We start from the raw sequence: 18,850 nt of genomic DNA on the forward strand, positions 1-18,850 counted from the left end.
TCTTAGATTAAAGTAATGAAATGCATGAACAAAATTTGACTTCTTCACTTTAATTCAACCAATGGAGCTCAATGCTCATGTCTTCGGAGTGGATTCCACTCTTAATTACAATTGTTAAGCTAATTATTAGATTAAAGTAATGAAATCTAAGTCTCTTAGGTTCCAATTTCATACAAATCACCAAAAAACCAAGGCTTTGCCCTACTAGTATAGATGAAATAGAATGCTCTAATGAAAATTAAAATCTAAATCAAAATTAAACATAACAAACAAACACATCAAATGTCTCCCAAAACTGTATGTTTTTTGAAGTGTGACCTCCTAATTCACACGAGGCAATATTGGGTGATCACCAATAGCTTAGAATTGACCGAAAAATAGAACTAAGCCCTAGGTTAGTCCCAAGCAGGTAGTGAAACCAAATATATTCAAGCCAAGAGCTTATCTTAACCTTGCTGAAGAATGTGTCATTAGGTCTTTCCTTAGATCTATAACTTTCCATATGTTTACGCTAGCTCATCCATCGTGTCCTCACTCCATTATCACATTAAAATGCTCCTTTGCCAAAGAGATGAAGGGAGAGCTCTCAATACCTAGATGGAGGCAAGAAGAGATGGTCCTTTGTGATGGTTCTATCTCACAAAAAGCGAGAAAAGAAGAAGCTAATGCAAGAGAGAAACCTACAACCACACCTATCCAAACAAGCATGCAAGTGAGAACAATAGCATGCAAGTAAGCAAGAAGAGGGAAGAAGGAGAGGTCACAAGAAAACTATTGTAAGGTAATGATTGTGTATTACTTATTGTAAAAAATAACTTATATACAAGTGACTAGTTTTCACACTAGGTCAGCCAAACTTTAAAATGATTCGGCCTCTATTACTAGTCTTAAGTAACTATGTACACTAAGTCAGCAAGCTTTCCCTATTTGACATTAAGCTCATGGTAAGGCTAATTTATGTGTTCTAATGTTGTCTTACAAAAGATAAAGTGCCTGTTCATACAATTAAGATAGCAAAGCGCCTTACGGTAGGTTAGGTAGTAGAAACCATGTTAAACCAATGGAGCACTTGTTAACATTGATCTTTGTGGAAAAATACCTACCATAGCTATGGGAAAACGGTATCAATAGTCGTTTTTGCACAAAGCTAGCCATAGAGATGAATCTCCTCTTTAGCTTATCTAATGACACTGATCTTTGTGGAAAATTGTCCATTATAGCTTTGACTAGTTCTTCTTACTTCATGTTAATGATTAATGACTACAAGAGGGAGACACATGTATATTGCTTGAAGAATATAACCCAAGGTTTTTGAAACCTAAAATATAATTGTTAGTGGTCGAGAATGAGAGAAGAAAGAAGCTAACAAAGTTTTTAACACATTGCGGTGGAGAGTTCACTTAATCTCAAAGTTCACAGCCTACTGCAAGGAGCAAGGGATCAAAAGATAATTCATAAGCGAAAATGGTGTTGCAAAAGAAGGTAAACTTCACATTAATTTGTGAAGATGGCTTAGAATACACTCAAGGAAAAGGGATTACCAAGGCAATGAATAATGTGGTGCACATTCTTAATGGGAACTATAACAAATCACTCAAGGGGAAGATCCCTTGATAAACATACTCTAGATGGAAACCTTGAGTTACATTAGAAGTGACTATTTTCTCAAACAAGACCGAGTGGATCCACAAAGTCTCAAGGTTAATAGGGAGCTATTTAGAAAATATGCTTCTTAGCTAGTGGATTTAAAATAGAGACTTATAAGGAGACTTAGCTAGTGGATTTAAAATAAAGACTTATAAGGAGGCTTATCTTCTTATGTAACACATGGTTTAACACCATGTAGTTGAGCTATGAAATTGGTGTGTTTTATGTTGTACAAAATGAATTTAAGTGTGTGTGGTAATCTAGTACACACGATAACCTTATCCTTTTTCTCACTGGCTAGGATAAAAGTTTTTTGTAGGCACTTCTCTAGAACCATGGACTTGGGAAAAATTTCCAAGTGCGTAAAATGCGTGTGCAAGTGCGTATGATTGTGCACGAAAGAACCAATGAGGTTATAGCTCATGTGGTGAAGGTGTTTGTCTAGGTCTAGGAAGGCATGGTTTCGAAACCCCACTAGGTGCTTCCTTGGTAGCATTGCCTACTACCGAGACAGATAAAAAAGCGCATATGAGCAAGCGCTCTACGGGAGGTGAAAAACGAGAGGGTCTTGGGTCTAAGACCAGCCAGAAAGAAAAGAGGGATTGTGCAGAAAAGGAGGTTTAAAAAAAATCTCCTTAATCACTGGCAAAAGTGCTCGAGTTGTGGTGGCCCAGTATTGTGTTGGTGAAGACAAAGCTAGGAGCTTTAAGGCCTCTATGATAGATGGAGGGTTTGAGAGTGTTCAAAGTTTGACAAAAGAGGAACCAGCCTTTAGTGTATTTTTTTCAAGGGGCTGGGATTGACAATTTGGCTTGCCCTGAAGTTAAAGGCCAAGATTTTGATGAGAATTATAGTTAAAAAAACCGATAGGTTAGAATTAGAATAGCTAAACCGACAAAAGGTAAAATATGTGGTAACATGGGGGGGGGGGGGGGCACACGTGACACGCCGGCCATGCCAAAGGTTTCGAAAAGTTAACGCGGAAACTGTCATTGACTATGAAGTGATTTTGAAATGTCAAAGTAGACCAGGTGAATGAGCCCCCCTCTCTCTTAAAAAAGTCTCCCCCCCCCTCTTTCTCTCTCTCTCTCTCTCTCTCTGCCTTCCCTTTCTGTGAGATTGATTACTGCCTTCCCTTTCTGTGAGAACGACATACACTGTAGCACTTAGCGCTTAGCTCTTGCATGCTTGCCAAAAGATAAGGCAATTGGGTTCATCGCCACGGATCTTAAGCTCCAAAACATTTTCATTACAAACGCCACTTTAGGTTACACAGCCTTTGACGATCTTGAAGCCATCATCCCTCTGCACGACAGCTCCATTCAGAGCTGCTTCAACGTGGTTCATCTACACCAGTGTCTCCATGCCCAGCAAGAGCAACATATCAACCATCTCCAGACAGAAATAGCTTCGTTATCACCATCATCATCAAGAGGAGCTTCTTCTTCTTCAGACTGCACTTACAGAAACACTACCTTGCGGCCTCAGCTCATAGGCAAAAGAATGATCCACCCTTCTCCTCTTTTCCTACTTCTAACCTTCTCAGCATTGCCCATCTTCTTCTCCTTGCCCACCCTCATAGCTTCCTCTCCTTCTTGCTCACCTTCCGACCTTAGCTCCCTGCAAGCTTTCCAAAGCTCCATATCCGCCAACCTCCCATGGTCAAACCATACCAATTGCTGCCTATGGCCGGGCATCCTCTGCAATTCCCATGGCCATGTTGTCTCCCTCCATCTCCCCTCATTCAACCTGTTGGGTTCCATCCCTTCCCATATTTTTCATCTGTCTGCCCTCCATAGCCTTAACCTCTCCAACAACTCTCTCCGTGGCCCCATCCCGCCTGACATTGCAAATCTGTCTACCCTTGCAATCCTTGACCTCTCTCACAATCCTCTTCTCATTGGTCCTTTCCCCTCCCAACTGCCCCCCAAACTGCAGTACCTAGATCTCAGCCATTGTTCACTCCATGGATCCATCCCACAAAGCATCACCAATGCCTCCAGCATAAAAGAGATATTCATCAACCACAACTTTTTCTCTTCCTTCACCCTCAATGACATGGCTTCAATGGCAGCTCTGAAAACACTTGATGCTTCTAGCAACCTCTTTAGTGGCAGTATTCTACAGGGCCTGTGTAATTGCACCAATCTTAGCTCACTTAACCTGGATGGCAATCATGTGGGAGGTCTGATACCATCAGAGCTTGGCAGGTTGAGCAATCTTGAGATTTTGCGACTAGGGAGAAATCATTTTACAGGTTCTATTCCTAACGAAATAGGAAATTGCAAACAGTTGAAGCAGATATGGCTGGATGATAACTGTCTTAATGGTTCTATCCCAGAGGTGCTAGGCGATCTCCCTTTGCTTACAGCTTTATCTCTTTCAAACAACAGTCTGGAGGGGCCACTTCCTGAAGCAATTGTTCGATGTACCTTGCTCTCTTTCCTTTCTCTATCAGGGAACATGCTATCAGGGGGCATACCTGCAGCTCTGGGAAGCTTGCCAAACTTGGAGGTCTTGCTTTTAGCTAATAACAATTTCTCTAGTTTTGTACCTTCCCAAATCAGATGTTTGAGGCAGCTTCAGGTTCTTGATATCTCAGGAAACAGGTTGGAGCTTCCCATGAAATCCCACATTAGATCTGGCAAAACCTCATGCAATTTTTTATCTGATGCTGGGGGAAATTCGAGTGAGGCAACCTCCAAGAGCTGGCTATGGAGTATGGCGTTAGACAATGATATGAACAAGACTGTGCAGAAGGGATATGTTCCATGTTTGCTGGGGACCTTTCGAGGACTACATGTGCTTGGCCATACTTTCAACCCTCTGACAAACTCAATTCCTAGGGCATTGGCTTACCTCAATCTAACCTACCTTGGTTTATCAAACAACATGCTGCAGGACCAAGTCCATCGTCATCGATATCTACTCCAGAATCATGACGAGAATGGCCACGATTCAAATGGAATGAGCCCAACTGTAATGGGAGTTACTGTTGGAACTGGGTTTTTTTTGGGCATTTTGCTGCTTGCGTGCTTGGTGGTTTTATGCAGAGCAAAGCTAAAGCCATGGCTCAAAAGGAGATTCGGACAGCCAACGAAACTGCCAAGCTTGAGAAGGGTTCAGCGCGAGAGTAGCAAGGCGTTTGACCCAGCCTTGGCATCCATCAGCATGAGGGACCTTGTCGAGGCCACGGATGGTTTCGACCATGGCAGAGTGATTGGAGATGGAGGGTTTGGGCTGGTCTTCTGTGCAACGTTGTCAGATGGGAGGACTGTGGCAGTGAAGAAGCTGGCGACGGATGGGATGCAAGGGAAGAGGGAGTTCGAAGCAGAGATGGAGACACTGGGGAACATCAAGCACCAGAATTTGGTTGAGCTGTTGGCTTATAGCAAGGTGGGAGATGAAAGGGTACTGGTGTATGAGTTTGTGGAGAATGGGAGTTTAGACACATGGTTACATGAGAGAGAGGAGGGGTGTCAGGTGTTGGATTGGGAGAAGAGGCTGAGGATAGCACGGGGGGCAGCAAGGGGGCTTGCTTATCTGCACCATGACTGCAACCCACATGTGATACACAGAGACATAAAGTCGAGCAATATACTACTGGGGAAGGACTTTGAGCCTCAGATTGCAGATTTCGGGTTGGCGAGGAACATGAGTCCTCTGGTGTCCCATGTGAGCACAGCAGCTGCTGGCACATTGGGCTATATGGCCCCTGAGTACTCCATGACACTCAGCGCTACTAAACAGGCAGACGTGTACAGCTTTGGCATGCTCATGCTGGAGCTTGCAACCGGCAGGCGGCCCAATTCTACTGTCCAGGACAAGAGCTTCAGGACACTGACCACATGGGCTCGCCATATGCTCCAATCTGGCTCCCAGATGGACCTCCTAGACCGTGTCTTCAAGACGAACCCCCCCCCTTCTGATCAAGTCCGGACCTACTTCACCATCGCTTGTGACTGTGTGTGTGAGCTTCCTCGTGATCGCCCAACAATGAAGTTCGTCTATGAGAAATTGTCTTCAGTTGGGGCCACCGGCGCGTAATTGAGTTGGTACAACGGTTACGAGAGAGGACCGGGTTTCTATGCCATCAAGGCTACGCGACGTGGGTATGTGTGTTCGCATATATATATATATATCAATCTTTCCCACAGAAATTGTCTTCAGTTAGAGTGGATCCAAATGTAGGTTTATCTTGATTAATTTTGTTCAAGGGGGAGTAAAATATGTATTCTGTCCAATAGCATGGTTAATTTGTTTAATGAGTAGATGGGGCATGCATACTAAGATTGTTTAGTGGAATATATACAAGGGACATGTTTGCTAATGGCCTTGATTAAATTGTTGGAGCAATTGGATGACCCCATTTGGAAGTTGAAAATTTCTCCAAGTTTCTTTTGCTTTAATTATGTGTGCTAGGCATTTAAATTGTTGGAGCAATTGGATGACCCCATTTGCTTGAATATTTCTCCAAGTTTCTTTTACTTTAATTATGTGTGATAGGCATTTAAATTCTTGGAGCACTAAAAATAGTGCATGCGACAGTTTTTAAGGTCTAAGCTTTTAAATAGTAAATACAAAGGGAGATAGGTCCCAATGCCTTCAGGGTCTATGCAAGTTGCCGTCCCATTTTTTAAATGGAAGGGCTATATAAAAAATGCCTTTCTTAAAGAAGGGCACTTTTCTTCATATGCCCTTCTAAATAAAGCCTCTCTTTAAAATGCATTTCATATTTTTTCCCAACCTTCAAAGCTCACATTATTCACCTACATAAATTGAAATTGCAGAAAGTCTTTCCATCAATATGTATTTCATGAAAAAATAGACAAAAAAATAAACTCATACTATGATGGATAAAGGAAAAAGAAGTGTCAATAAGCATCTAACAATAAACATGATTTCAAACTTATTGGCCAAAGAGAAGGACTACATGATCTACACTTGAATATACATTTATCTCCAAAATATATCATCAAGACTCTTATGACGATAAGATAGAGTAGCAAAAAAATATAATCACATTTAGTTTCTAAGTAGTCATGATCTTTAAGTAGTTGATGCTATAATAGTATTTCCAATTGCTCTTGGGCAGCTAGATACTTGGGAAGAAGAAGAGCCATGGAACTCTTCTTGGCCTTCTTTGACAACTTAGGCTTATCAAATGAATGTAAGTCCTCTAGCATCTACTTGTGCTAGTATTATTATGTAAGGATCTTTACTCCAAGTAAACTCAAATTAAATATTAGCAAGAAGGCCTGTAATAAACAAGCACTCCAAGTAAACTTAAATTAAATATTAGTGAGAAGGCATGTAATAAACTACCTTATATTAACTCTCAAAACCATAGACAAGGTAGGAAATACTCATCCAAAACAAAGGCAAAAGCATTGGCTGCAATCTTTTTCCCCCAACACGGTGAGTGCTCCGACGTGGGTATTTTTAATGTATTTCCAAAATAGGCCCTTTAGCCAATAATAGAGTACACATCCATTGTCCTTAAACCTTCTAAGGTTTGTGAAAACTTATAGCTAAAATAATTCAGCTTGTGCACACAAGCACAGTACAATAATGGCAGGCTATGCAAATACTATATCAATTAAATACTCTAATGTCATCGCATAGTCACAAAATATTATCTTTGATATTTAGATCTCAATCTTCACACCACCTGTTCATCATCCAAGTGACATCTCAGTCGGTACTCTCGCATTGTACACCTCACATTGTATAACACCTCTAAGTACCCTTGCATAGCTCATAACTTATAACTCACAAAAACATAACCCACATTAGTTAAATAATCAATTAAAGTCATGTCAATCAATCCCAACAAGATTATAAGAAATGGGCATAAAATAATAAAAATATAATGCCAAATAACCAAAATGTTAGCATAAACACATGGGATTCTACCCACTCATGGAAATCGATCCAGATGTCAGAACCCTTGGAGAAGAATTCTATTTCTCAAACACATAAATTAGAGCAAACCATAGACTTGGAAAAAATTTAAAGCATGAACCTTATATAAATAAAATAAAATAAATAAGAGAGCTTGAAAATAAGAGAGAGCACACCGTCGTCGACACAGTGGCCCGTTGTACCACTCACCCATATTTGTATGTATTAAAAGCTTGCTTTTCAAACAGATAACTCCAAAAATAAAGCTGAAGTGCTTTTGAGTTTTGGAGCATTCAAGCTCTTTCAAAAATATTGCAAGCTTGCTTTTCAAACAGATAACTCCAAAAATAAAGCTGAAGAGCTTTTGAGTTTTTGGAGCATTCAAGCTCTTTCAAAAATATTGCAAGCTATAATTGTCAAGTCTTGGACCTACCGAAAGTATAAATACTAATTGGTATATACAAAGGTTTGAGGCCTTAATCTTCAAAAAATATTCATGCCAAATATTGTAACCATAGTAGGTGTTCACATGTCTTCCAAAATATCTCATTTGGTCTAATAAATGTCCCACCTACTTGTGACTAACAAAATAGTCTGCCACTCAATCAACGCCTACATCCAAAATAATTATTAGTTAGTGCATACAACTGATTAAACACATTAATCTTGACTATATCATACGAGCACACATAGCTGGTTAAACATATTAATCCTAGAAATAATATAAATATAAGGTGCATTCAAAAATAAAAGATCCTCGATAAACATTTGTAAATAATGGGTGTTCCCATAGAGGTTATGACTAACATTCCCTCTTGCTCGGGTTGCAATTGACCTCAATTGTGTGGATGGTATGAGTGGATGAGATTTTGGTAAAGAATGGAAAAGCTTTTATGGTATCCATTTAGCATCTTCAATAGGATGATTCTTGAAAGTCACAAGATACTTAAGTGTTACCTATGTGTATAGTGGTGGTCTTATGGTCAATGATAGACTCATGCATAAGATGTTCATCTTCAATAGGATGATTCTTGAAAGTCACAATATACCTAACATAAATGTTTCATGTGCATGTAGTGGTGGTCTCATGGTCAATGATAGACTCATGCACAAGATATTCTACTAACTCAGGAGGTTCTTCTAATATAGGATGAGAAGGTAAAGGTCCTAAATACTAATGTGAAAAGAATTATAGATATGCCAATCGGAGGGTAGCTCTAACTTAAATGCATTGTCATTTATCCTCCGTTTATCTTTACAATAATCTTGAAAGGTCTCAAAAGACTAATGTGAAAAGTATTATGGATATTCCAATTGGAGGGTAGCTCTAACTTAAATGCATTATCATTTATCTTTGCAATAATCTTGAAAGGTCTATAAAATCTAGGAGTTAACTTTACCAAAGTGCTGGTCTCTAGAGCCTTAAGTATCCTTTTCTCAATGCAAAGTACATAGTCTCTTTCATTGTTGAAGATGACATGTTTACATGTATCATTTGTGTAATTCATGTACTTTTCTTAAGCTTTTTAGATGTTTAATTTCACTAACTCATGAATTTGGTCAAAGTCTGTAACAAAAGAATCTGCAGCCTCTATAGAGCCTCTATAGAATGTGAAAGACGAGTCATAGGAGTCGACAACTTAGCCTTACCATAAACTATCTCAAAGGGTGCTTTCTTACTGGCAGTGTTAGGATAGTTATTATATGCAAATTGTAAAATGTGCTTTCTTACTGGCAGTGTTAGGATAGTTATTATATGCAAATTGTAAAATGTGCAAATATTTATTTCACTGCTTAGGCTAAGATGAAACATAAAATCTAAGCAAATCAAGAATCGTACTATTTGTTACTTCAATTTTTCCATTCGATTTAGGATGAAAAGCAGTAGAGAAATCAAATTTTGTTCCAAAATTATCAAACAAAGTAGTTCAAAAATCACTATAGAACGTTCTGTCTCTATCAAAAACATGATCTTTTATAATCCATGAAACACTTGTTCTTAATGAAAACATGTGTAGCTTGATAAGCAATCAATTTCTTTTTACAAGAAATGAAATAAGCCTATTTGCTAGATCTATCTACAATAGCCCAAATCATATAATTCTTGTTAGTAGTAAAAGAAAAACTAGTAATGAAATCCATGCTTATTTGTTCTCATGGTTCATTAAGAATAGGTAATGGCATAAGTAAACCAAATTTCTTTCCTTTATGACTCTTAATCTTTTGATAAATAACACATGATACTACTATATGACCAACAAAAGGTGGTTGATGAGGATTTTCAATAACCCTTCAATAATAGCTTCCCTAAATGGTCTAGTAATGCACAACTTCTTCTGAAAGCAAAGAAAACCGTTATCATAAGAATAATCCAAATGAGGTAACCAATTATTATCTTTCATCTTGTTATATGTAATGGAAAAATCAAAATCATTTTTATATGTTCTTTTTATGTTATCGAAAGAAATCTCCTTAATAACAGATATATTACTTATACACTAGGTCTTATACTCAAAGTATCAAGAACAACATTCTCACAACTAGGCATGTATATTGATGCCCACTTATTATGTCTATCCAATATTAAAGGTTGTGAAACCAAATGTTTAATACTTTGTCCAGTTTTAATGATAGGGTAAAATATGTATTCTGTCCAATGGTAAAATATGTATTCTGTCCAATGGCACGGTTAGTTTGTTTAATGAGTAGATGGGGCATGCGTACTAAGATTGTTTAGTGGAATATATACAAGGGACATGTTTGCTAATGGCCTTGATTAAATTGTTGGAGCAATTGGATGACCCCATTTGAAAGTTGAAAATTTCTCCAAGTTTCTTTTGCTTTAATTATGTGTGCTAGGCATTTAAATTGTTGGAGCAATTGGATGACCCCATTTGAAAGTTGAAAATTTCTCCAAGTTTCTTTTGCTTTAATTATGTGTGCTAGGCATTTAAATTGTTGGAGCAATTGGATGACCCCATTTGCTTGAATATTTCTCCAAGTTTCTTTTACTTTAATTATGTGTGATAGGCATTTAAATTCTTGGAGCACTAAAAATAGTGCATGCGACAGTTTTTAAGGTCTAAGCTTTTAAATAGTAAATACAAAGGGAGATAGGTCCCAATGCCTTCAGGGTCTATGTGTTACCATATTATAGTAGTGATGTGTGTGAACACACTTAGGACCGCCGGGGCACTTTTTCCCTCACTAGGAGGTTTTTTCCCCCGTGCATTGTATATACGCCCATTATCTTCTAGGGCTTGTGATCTTTCATTTTTGGCACTCATAATACACTACTGTGTTGTGCTCAAGCTTCCTCATCTTCTTGAAGTTGTGTGTGCATTCCTGCAACCCTAATTCCAACAATTGGTATCAGAGCAGGCTTCCTCCTCCCGGGCAGCATCACCGGCACCTGCCGCTTCATCTCCTCCGATTGCGACGAGGTTTCACGAGCGTCTGCAGGTTAGTATATGCCGTGGGCAGCCCGTAGGGCTTGTTCGTTTCAGAATTTTGATCTGAAGTCATTTCGCCCTCCGTTTTTGCATTCCAAGTACTGCGCAGGCAAAATCGTCCTACTGTGCAGATTTTCTGTCAAGATTAAAATCTGCAGGACAGGTGCCCATTCGTCTGTTTTGGGCTGTGCTACATAGCACAGGTCGATTTTATACAGGTTTACCTCTTACAGACAGCATTTACATCTAGTAGTACAGTCATTGGCCATGGCTGACAACAATGATGTATTCCGCATGTTGGCTGCTGAGGATAAGTTGGATGGCACCAACTATCCATTGTAGGCATATATGATGCGACATGTATTGGTAGCAAAGGGGTTATGGAACATTGTGCAGGGTATTGATGCACGTCCTATTGTGGCTGGGAATGCTGCAAACACATCAGAAACAGGTACTGTTGATGATGGTGCAGGCACAAGTGCTGTAGCAGCTGTTCGAGAACCACCACTTTCAGCAGAGCAGATTCGTTGGGATGGTAGAGATGCGCAGGCTCATGCCTTGATTGCGCTGTCTGTCAAACGTACCATTATCCCACATATTCGCTCCTGCAGGACTTCTAAGGATGCTTGGGATGTACTTGCCACATTGTATCAGGCAAGAAATGAGGCTCGTGTTGCTTACCTCCGAAAACAGTTGGAGAGTGAGCATATGAACGAAGGTGATTCTATGGATAGCTTTTTGACAAAGATCAAGGATTTCAAAGAGCAGCTCATTTCTGCAGATGAAATCCTGTCAGACAGTTCACTTGTGCAGACTGTTTTGAATGGTCTACCAGATTCTTATCAGGGTTTTGCTTCCACTCTTCGCTTGATGATGAAAGGCAATCCCAATGCCTTATCATTTGAGGAGTTAGTTTCTGTTTTGCTGCAAGAAGACCAGTCAAGGCAAAACAGGAATATTATGCGTGTCGCAGATCAAGCTTTCGTTGCTAGTCAGAGAAGCGGGAAAGGTAAAGCTGGCTTTTCGTCTAGTAAGCAGAAATCTGCAAATGCTGCGCAACCAAAGAAGGAAGACAAAGATGAGAAGAAGGGTGACAAACAGAAGACATTTTGCAAGTACTGTAAGGGAAATGATCATGTCATCAAAGCGTGTCCTAAGCTGGCTGCGAAAGAGGCTAAGAAGAAAGAGGCTGGTATGGCTGTTGTTGCAGATGCCTCTCCTTCTAACAATGAATCTGCTAATGTTGTTCAAGATACAGAATGGGCATTCAATGCGCAGTGCAGTTATGACCCATCTTTGCATGACACATGTATGTCTGCAGTAGATTCAGATGTATGGTACTTTGACAGTGGTGCCACTAAGCATATCACCTCGCAGCGCAGTTTATTCACTTTCCTTGAGTCTGCTCCCACAGGGAATACTGTCACTTGTGCCAATAACTCCTCTTATCCCGTTAAAGGAGTTGGACAGATTGTGCTGAATGTTGCAAATTGCAACACCTTTACACTTTTTGATGCATTGTATGTGCCAGGGATCAAAAAGAATCTGCTGTCAGTCTCCGCATTTGCCAAAACAGGTTTGGTTGTAAAATTTGTGGATGACAGATGTACTGTTCATGATCTCTCTTGTGGTGACATCATTGTAGCATCTGGTTCACTATGTCGAGGGCTGTATAAGCTCAATATGGATGGCAAATGTGTAGAGGATTCAGCATGTGCTATTATGGATACGCAGGCTATTTCAAATGCAAAACTGTGGCATGCACGTTTTGGTTATCTGAATTTTGCAAGTTTGCTGCGCCTGCAGAAATCTGAAATGGTGTCTTCTTTGCCTAAGCTTGAGGCACCTGTCAAGCATGTTTGTGAGGGCTGCATATTGGGTAAAATGCAGCGTACTTCCTTTCCCAAAGATGGATCAGTGAGAGCTGAACGCAGATTGCAGCTTGTTCATAGTGATGTTTGTGGTCCCATGCAAACTCCATCATTTGGAAACTACCTTTACTTCGTGACTTTCATTGATGATTTTACCAGGCATGCATGGGTATATCCTTTGAAGGCAAAGTCCGAAGTGTTTTTGTGCTTCAAACAGTTTTTGGTTATGGCTGAAAATGTGTCAGAAAGTAAGATGGGCACCCTCCGTTCAGATCGAGGGGGGGAGTATATGTCTTCAGAATTTAATGCATTTCTGGCTGAGCGTGGGATAAAACACCAATGTACAGTGCCGTATACACCACAGCAAAATGGTGTGGCTGAGAGAAAAAACAGATCTCTCATGGAAATGGCAAGATGTATGGTTAAGAGTCAAAGTCTACCACATGGTTTTTGGCTTGAGGCTGTCATGTGTGCCACTTATGTACTAAACAGGTGTCCCACCAAAGCATTACAGGTTGTCACTCCATATGAGGCTTGGCATAGCCGCAAGCCATCTGTTGGCCATTTACGTGTTTTTGGTTGCCTGGCATATGCATTAGTGCCTGTGCAACATCGCAGAAAATTGGATGACAAAGCTGTCAAATGTATTTTTGTTGGATATAGTGCTGAGAGCAAAGGCTATCGTTTGTATCATCCACAGACAAAGCACATTTTGGTTAGCCGTGATGTTGTATTTGTGGAAGATGCAGTTCAGCCCTTGGTTTCATGTACTAAGGAGACAGATATCAGCTCACGTGATGTCTATGATACATTGTTGCCTCTTTTCAGTGGTGCACAGTCAAGTGCAATACCTCATGAGGCAGTTTTTCAGCCTATGCAGGTTTTAAATGATGGCACAGATCAGCCTATATCTGATGCAGATGTGCATGATGCACTTGAGGATGAGAGACAAGAGATTGAGGGCTCTAGGAACATGCCTAGATGGCTGGTGCAGACTTTGCGTGACAGCAAGTTGGATGCCCCTTTGTCTAGTCGCACTCGTTCTGGCTCTCATGGTGCCTCTTATGCGTCAGATTGTTATGCATTGGCTGTTTCTAGTATGTGCGATGAAAGTGAGCCTGTTTCATTTGATGAGGCACAAAGTTCAGAAAATTGGATGGCTGCTATGCAAGCAGAATACGATGCTATTATGAAGAATAGTACATGGTCTTTATGTGACTTGCCCCCTGGCAAGAAGGCCATTGGCACTAAGTGGGTATACAAATTGAAGCGTAAGCCTGATGGCACAGTGGATCGCCATAAGGCTAGGCTTGTTGCAAAAGGTTATGCTCAAGAGAAGGGCATTGATTTTGATGAGACTTTTGCTCCCACATGTCGTATGACCACTGTTCGTAGCATCTGTGCATTAGCAGCTCATAATGGTTGGAATGTACATCAGCTGGACATAAAGACTGCGTTCTTAAATGGAGATTTGCATGAGGAGGTGTATGTATCGCAGCCTCGTGGTTTTGTTCAAAGAGGGCAGGAAAACAAAGTGTGCAGGTTAAAAAAGGCTTTATATGGTTTAAAGCAAGCTCCACGAGCTTGGTATGAAAAAATACATGCATATTTGACTGCACATGGGTTTCAGAATAGTCCAACAGAAAGCACTTTGTATGTTAAACGTGTGGATGGTGTACATCTAATCATTGCTCTCTATGTCGATGACATGCTGCTCACAGGACCAAATGAGAGTCATATTGCTGATTTTAAGGCTGATTTGAATGCCTCTTTTGAGATGTCAGATTTGGGGCATTTGCATCATTATTTGGGGATACAATTTAAGCAGTGTGATGGAGGTATTGCTTTGTGTCAGACAAAGTATATTGAAACATTGTTGCGGAGATTTGGCCTTGAAGACTGCAAGCCTATTGCTACTCCAATGGAGACAGGTTTGAAGTTGAGTCTTCATGATGCTGGAGATCACTTTGATGTCACACTCTATCAGACAGCTGTTGGTTGCCTCATTTATGTATGCATTACGAGGCCAGACATTCAGTTTGCAGTCTCACAGGTGAGCAGATTTATGCATAGCCCAGGCATTAAGCATTGGCAGGCAGTGAAGCGTATCTTTCGCTATTTGAGTGGTACTCGGCATCTTGGGTTGTTTTATCCCAAGGGGGGATCATTGCCGCCAGATTTACATGTTTTTTCAGATTCTGACTGGGCTGGTTGTTATGACACACGCGTGTCCACGAGTGGTTTTTGCTTCATGCCTGGAAGCTCATGCATATTATGGTTGAGCAAGAAGCAGCCTACTGTGGCCACTTCTAGTTGTGAAGCTGAGTACAGGGCAGCTTTCACAGCTACGGTTGAGTGTGTGTGGCTCAGACGCCTTATGGCTGATTTGGGTGTTGGGCAGCCATCTGCCACCACCATCTTCACTGACAGTCAGAGCGCATTGGCAGTTGCGCGGAACCCAGTGTTCCATGCTCGTACGAAGCACATTGAGGTGCACTACCATTATGTCAGGGAGAGACTCTCTGCAGGAGAGATCAGTTTGGCTTATGTGCCAACACAGGATAACCTTGCAGACCTTTTCACAAAGGCTCTGCCTCGTGAGAAGTTCGAAGCTTTTCGCAAAGCTTTGGGCTTACTCCCTTTTGTGGATTCGTCCACATAGCTAGACACTTCCCTATACATGAGTGCTAGCTCTTGTTCACCGCATCACTCCAGGGGGGATTTGTTACCATATTATAGTAGTGATGTGTGTGAACACACTTAGGACCGCCGGGGCACTTTTTCCCTCACTAGGAGGTTTTTTCCCCCGTGCATTGTATATACGCCCATTATCTTCTAGGGCTTGTGATCTTTCATTTTTGGCACTCATAATACACTACTGTGTTGTGCTCAAGCTTCCTCATCTTCTTGAAGTTGTGTGTGCATTCCTGCAACCCTAATTCCAACACTATGCAAGTTGCCGTCCCATTTTTTAAATGGAAGGGCTATATAAAAAATGCCTTTCTTAAAGAAGGGCACTTTTCTTCATATGCCCTTCTAAATAAAGCCTCTCTTTAAAATGCATTTCATATTTTTTCCCAACCTTCAAAGCTCACATTATTCACCCACATAAATTGAAATTGCAGAAAGTCTTTCCATCAATATGTATTTCATGAAAAAATAGACAAAAAAATAAACTCATACTATGATGGATAAAGGAAAAAGAAGTGTCAATAAGCATCTAACAATAAACATGATTTCAAACTTATTGGCCAAAGAGAAGGACTACATGATCTACACTTGAATATACATTTATCTCCAAAATATATCATCAAGACTCTTATGACGATAAGATAGAGTAGCAAAAAAATATAATCACATTTAGTTTCTAAGTAGTCATGATCTTTAAGTAGTTGATGCTATAATAGTATTTCCAATTGCTCTTGGGCAGCTAGATACTTGGGAAGAAGAAGAGCCATGGAACTCTTCTTGGCCTTCTTTGACAACTTAGGCTTATCAAATGAATGTAAGTCCTCTAGCATCTACTTGTGCTAGTATTATTATGTAAGGATCTTTACTCCAAGTAAACTCAAATTAAATATTAGCAAGAAGGCCTGTAATAAACAAGCACTCCAAGTAAACTTAAATTAAATATTAGTGAGAAGGCATGTAATAAACTACCTTATATTAACTCTCAAAACCATAGACAAGGTAGGAAATACTCATCCAAAACAAAGGCAAAAGCATTGGCTGCAATCTTTTTCCCCCAACACGGTGAGTGCTCCAACGTGGGTATTTTTAATGTATTTCCAAAATAGGCCCTTTAGCCAATAATAGAGTACACATCCATTGTCCTTAAACCTTCTAAGGTTTGTGAAAACTTATAGCTAAAATAATTCAACTTGTGCACACAAGCACAGTACAATAATGGCAGGCTATGCAAATACTATATCAATTAAATACTCTAATGTCATCGCATAGTCACAAAATATTATCTTTGATATTTAGATCTCAATCTTCACACCACCTGTTCATCATCCAAGTGACATCTCAGTCGGTACTCTCGCATTGTACACCTCACATTGTATAACACCTCTAAGTACCCTTGCATAGCTCATAACTTATAACTCACAAAAACATAACCCACATTAGTTAAATAATCAATTAAAGTCATGTCAATCAATCCCAACAAGATTATAAGAAATGGGCATAAAATAATAAAAATATAATGCCAAATAACCAAAATGTTAGCATAAACACATGGGATTCTACCCACTCATGGAAATCGATCCAGATGTCAGAACCCTTGGAGAAGAATTCTATTTCTCAAACACATAAATTAGAGCAAACCATAGACTTGGAAAAAATTTAAAGCATGAACCTTATATAAATAAAATAAAATAAATAAGAGAGCTTGAAAATAAGAGAGAGCACACCGTCGTCGACACAGTGGCCCGTTGTACCACTCACCCATATTTGTATGTATTAAAAGCTTGCTTTTCAAACAGATAACTCCAAAAATAAAGCTGAAGTGCTTTTGAGTTTTGGAGCATTCAAGCTCTTTCAAAAATATTGCAAGCTTGCTTTTCAAACAGATAACTCCAAAAATAAAGCTGAAGAGCTTTTGAGTTTTTGGAGCATTCAAGCTCTTTCAAAAATATTGCAAGCTATAATTGTCAAGTCTTGGACCTACCGAAAGTATAAATACTAATTGGTATATACAAAGGTTTGAGGCCTTAATCTTCAAAAAATATTCATGCCAAATTATGTAACCATAGTAGGTGTTCACATGTCTTCCAAAATATCTCATTTGGTCTAAGAAATGTCCCACCTACTTGTGACTAACAAAATAGTCTGCCACTCAATCAATGCCTACATCCAAAATAATTATTAGTTAGTGCATACAACTGATTAAACACATTAATCTTGACTATATCATACGAGCACACATAGCTGATTAAACATATTAATCCTAGAAATAATATAAATATAAGGTGCATTCAGAAATAAAAGATCCTCGATAAACATTTGTAAATAATGGGTGTTCCCATAGAGGTTATGACTAACATTCCCTCTTGCTCGGGTTGCAATTGACCTCAATTGTGTGGATGGTATGAGTGGATGAGATTTTGGTAAAGAATGGAAAAGCTTTTATGGTATCCATTTAGCATCTTCAATAGGATGATTCTTGAAAGTCACAAGATACTTAAGTGTTACCTATGTGTATAGTGGTGGTCTTATGGTCAATGATAGACTCATGCATAAGGTGTTCATCTTCAATAGGATGATTCTTGAAAGTCACAATATACCTAACATAAATGTTTCATGTGCATGTAGTGGTGGTCTCATGGTCAATGATAGACTCATGCACAAGATATTCTATTAACTCAGGAGGTTCTTCTAATATAGGATGAGAAGGTAAAGGTCCTAAATACTAATGTGAAAAGAATTATAGATATGCCAATCGGAGGGTAGCTCTAACTTAAATGCATTGTCATTTATCCTCCGTTTATCTTTACAATAATCTTGAAAGGTCTCAAAAGACTAATGTGAAAAGTATTATGGATATTCCAATTGGAGGGTAGCTCTAACTTAAATGCATTATCATTTATCTTTGCAATAATCTTGAAAGGTCTATAAAATCTAGGAGTTAACTTTACCAAAGTGCTGGTCTCTAGAGCCTTAAGTATCCTTTTCTCAATGCAAAGTACATAGTCTCTTTCATTGTTGAAGATGACATGTTTACATGTATCATTTGTGTAATTCATGTACTTTTCTTAAGCTTTTTAGATGTTTAATTTCACTAACTCATGAATTTGGTCAAAGTCTGTAACAAAAGGATCTGCAGCCTCTATAGAGCCTCTATAGAATGTGAAAGACGAGTCATAGGAGTCGACAACTTAGCCTTACCATAAACTATCTCAAAGGGTGCTTTCTTACTGGCAGTGTTAGGATAGTTATTATATGCAAATTGTAAAATGTGCTTTCTTACTGGCA

The 18,850-nt window shown here is 39.5% G+C and overlaps 1 protein-coding gene across 1 annotated transcript; it reads left to right on the forward strand.

Annotated features, from left to right (window-relative positions):
* The first annotated feature begins 2,714 nt into the window (after nucleotides 1-2,714).
* Nucleotides 2,715-5,991, forward strand: LOC147631781 (uncharacterized). The gene has a single exon (XM_086808319.1). The coding sequence runs from the start codon at nucleotides 3,151-3,153 to the stop codon at nucleotides 5,692-5,694; it is 2,544 nt and encodes an 847-aa protein (XP_086664445.1). The 5' UTR covers nucleotides 2,715-3,150; the 3' UTR covers nucleotides 5,695-5,991.
* The last annotated feature ends 12,859 nt before the right edge of the window (nucleotides 5,992-18,850 follow it).

Source organism: Cibotium barometz, chromosome 14, assembly GCF_041138505.1.
Source record: "Cibotium barometz isolate CiBa-2024 chromosome 14, ASM4113850v1, whole genome shotgun sequence".
NCBI lineage: Eukaryota > Viridiplantae > Streptophyta > Polypodiopsida > Cyatheales > Cibotiaceae > Cibotium > Cibotium barometz.

Coding starts and splice junctions, on each gene's coding strand:
- LOC147631781 (XM_086808319.1), top strand. CDS start 3,151: ATGATCCACCCTTCTCCTCTTTTCCTACTTCTAACCTTCTCAGCATTG.